General features: G+C 60.1%; 1 protein-coding gene across 1 annotated transcript in view; it reads right to left on the bottom strand.

The window, feature by feature from the left end:
* PYROXD2 (pyridine nucleotide-disulphide oxidoreductase domain 2) overlaps window positions 1–2,626 on the bottom strand; it is a 35,579-nt gene that overhangs the window by 29,046 nt on the left and 3,907 nt on the right. Inside the window, exon 2 of the mRNA XM_006157359.2 lies at window positions 1,653–1,672. Coding sequence (XP_006157421.1) covers window positions 1,653–1,672 — 20 coding nt within the window. The remainder of the gene's footprint in view (window positions 1–1,652; window positions 1,673–2,626) is intronic.

Genomic DNA, 2,626 nt, shown 5'->3' on the forward strand with positions numbered 1-2,626 from the left:
GCCACATGAAAAAAAAAAAAAAAAAAAAAAAAAAGGCATAAACTATGTCACAGTGACAACCTCCAACAGGACGGTTACCCTGAGACCGTGATAAAATGAGATAGAACAAGCACAGTTCGGTCCAAGCAAGGTCTCAGTGCCACCCACAGAAACCCAAACCCCGTCTCCCACGGCCAGGCGAGTGGTTACGGCCGTGTTCACGTGCAGCTCTGAGGCAGGGTCGTCGCTGCTTTCTGACAGTGCCTGACCGGAGCAGCCCCCTCCATTGTGAGACCCTCCCCCAGGCCTCCAACTAAGGATGATGGCTCAAACCCCACCGTAGGTTCTGTCCAACACTTCTTACGGACACAGGCCGAGACTCCCCATGGCATGTTCTCCCTCACTGCCAGGGCAAGAAAGCCAGCTCGGTCAGGCCCAGGGGTGTTTCTCGTAGTCTCTGGCTGAAGGGCATTAACCCTCGCTGTCCTTGGGCTGGACACCTCCGTCCCAGGAGCCAGCCGTGGAAGTCTGCGTGTGCCGCATGCTGGCAGGAAGCGTGTTACCTCCCGTCAGCCCCGTGAGGGTGGTGCTCTTATGCCTGTTTTACTGTGTTTCTGGGAGGCTGTGACTCGCCTTTATGGAAAGTGGCTGAGCCGGGAGGCGAACCCGTGCTTACAGTAATATAAATAAATATTTTAAATTGCTCATCGATCGAGTTCCCGAAGGTCCCCTGAAAGAGGTCTGAGTGGAACCGGTTCATCGGGTCAGTATCAAGGCTTAGCATGAGCCCTCCGCGCCTGTGGTCTCCCACTAAGGCTTAGCATGAGCCCTCAGCGCCCGTGGTCTCCCACTAAGGCTTAGCATGAGCCCTCTGTGCTGTGGTCTCCCGCTAAGGCTTAGCATGAGCCCTCCGCACCAGTGGTCTCCCACTAAGCTTAGCATGAGCCCTCTGCACCCGTGGTCTCCCACTAAGCTTAGCATGAGCCCTCTGCACCCGTGGTCTCCCACTAAGGCTTAGCATGAGCCTTCCACGCCCGTGGTCTCCCACTAAGGCTTAGCATGAGCCCTCAGCGCCCGTGGTCTCCCACTAAGGCTTAGCATGAGCCCTCCGCGCCGTGGTCTCCCTAGGCCCCCTGCTGATGCTCCAGAGCTGCCCGGCTTCAGGAGGACGTGCCGCGTTTGTCCCGTGGCCTTGCCTTCCCTCCATGGCCTGGCCTGCTAGAGGTTCATGGTGGTCAGAGGTGGCCCTGCCCACCTTAACTTGGATGAGGGTGCAGCTCTGTGCTCCAGGGAGGGACGTGGCCAGCCCCCAGCTGGGGCCCATGGGGATGTGCACCAGGACCAGCCGTAAGCTCGAGTCTGAGGGCCCCGGCAGCCCCGCGAGCCTGACCCCAGGCTCCCACCCGCACCCAGGCCGTGCCGGGGGTCTGTTTCCACCTTGTCGTCACGTCCCTATGACGCTGCTTCTGGAAGGCCCCTGACTTCCGGAGGCCCAGGCACACTAAGCAAGGGCTGGAAGGGGCCATGCTGTCCTCTGTAGCTGACTGCGGATGCCACAAACCCCACCTGAGGCTGCTTGCCCGGGTCCTGATCCTTCCCCCTCCTGGGCTCCTCCCCACACCTAAGAGCCACACACCCAGAGCCGGTGAGGTGGGCCACAGGGAGGTACTCACAGCCACCAACCCATTGTGTCCTGCAAGAGACGGGGGAGGGAGGAGAGCGTCACTGGTCAGCGCAGACAGCACAGTCCTCCAAGAGCTTGGCACCCACCCTGTCCCCAAGTCCAGTGAGGTCCTCGGGGACAACCTCCCACACACACACCCTCAGATGCTGGAACAGCATTTAGGGAAGAGCCAGGAAACTGGTTTTTGCCCTGGCTTCACAATAGCCCTGTCCCCCTGGCCAGGTCAGTGACTCCAGGCAGGAGGGAGAGGACAGGACAAGTCCATGGTCATCAGTGGGTGGAACCGTCACTGGGGTCCCCGTCACTTGGGGAGAAGCAGAAGGCCCGGTCTGAGGCAGCCTCCCAGTCTCCCTGGTGGGCAGGGGGTGAGGCCTGGTCGGCACCTGGTCTGGGCGCCGTGAGTCCCTGGTCTGGCCCAGAATAACCGGCCACAGGAGGGTGCTGCTCATGGCACGGCTGCTGTCACAAGGTGCTCATGCTTCGTGATGGGCACATGTGTCCATGAAGGCTTTAGTCACAGAGGGCTGTCCCCGTCCGTCCCAGTGTTCCAAAACAAAGTCATTAAACGCACACAGGCGTCACTTGTGCTGAGGAAACTGGGAGTGCGTCAGCACCAGCTGATCGGGCAAACTGATCTTACGTGGCCTGTTCTTCCCAGCCATCGGGAGGGCGCCCGTGCTGGGGGAACTTCGCTTTGGCATCCCCTGTTCCGCAGCACGTCCGCGGGTAGTGAGTGCCTCTCCGGCTTTCGGGAGAGGGGAGTCTTGTCTATGTCGATTCCCAGACCCCCTCCCAGACAGGCTACTCAACAGGGCGGACGTGGGGCCTGGACCTGGAGCCTCACAGCATGCATAATTCTGACCTAGGTGGTCTCAGATCCACACTGGGTGCATGGGTCCCGGGCCAGCCCTCTCCTCCTCTCCTGACTCTCCAGAGAAACGCAGAAGGTGTTGTAGAATTCCT

The sequence above is a fragment of the Tupaia chinensis genome, unplaced genomic scaffold (genome assembly GCF_000334495.1).
Source record: "Tupaia chinensis unplaced genomic scaffold, TupChi_1.0 Scaffold000539_1, whole genome shotgun sequence".
NCBI lineage: Eukaryota > Metazoa > Chordata > Mammalia > Scandentia > Tupaiidae > Tupaia > Tupaia belangeri.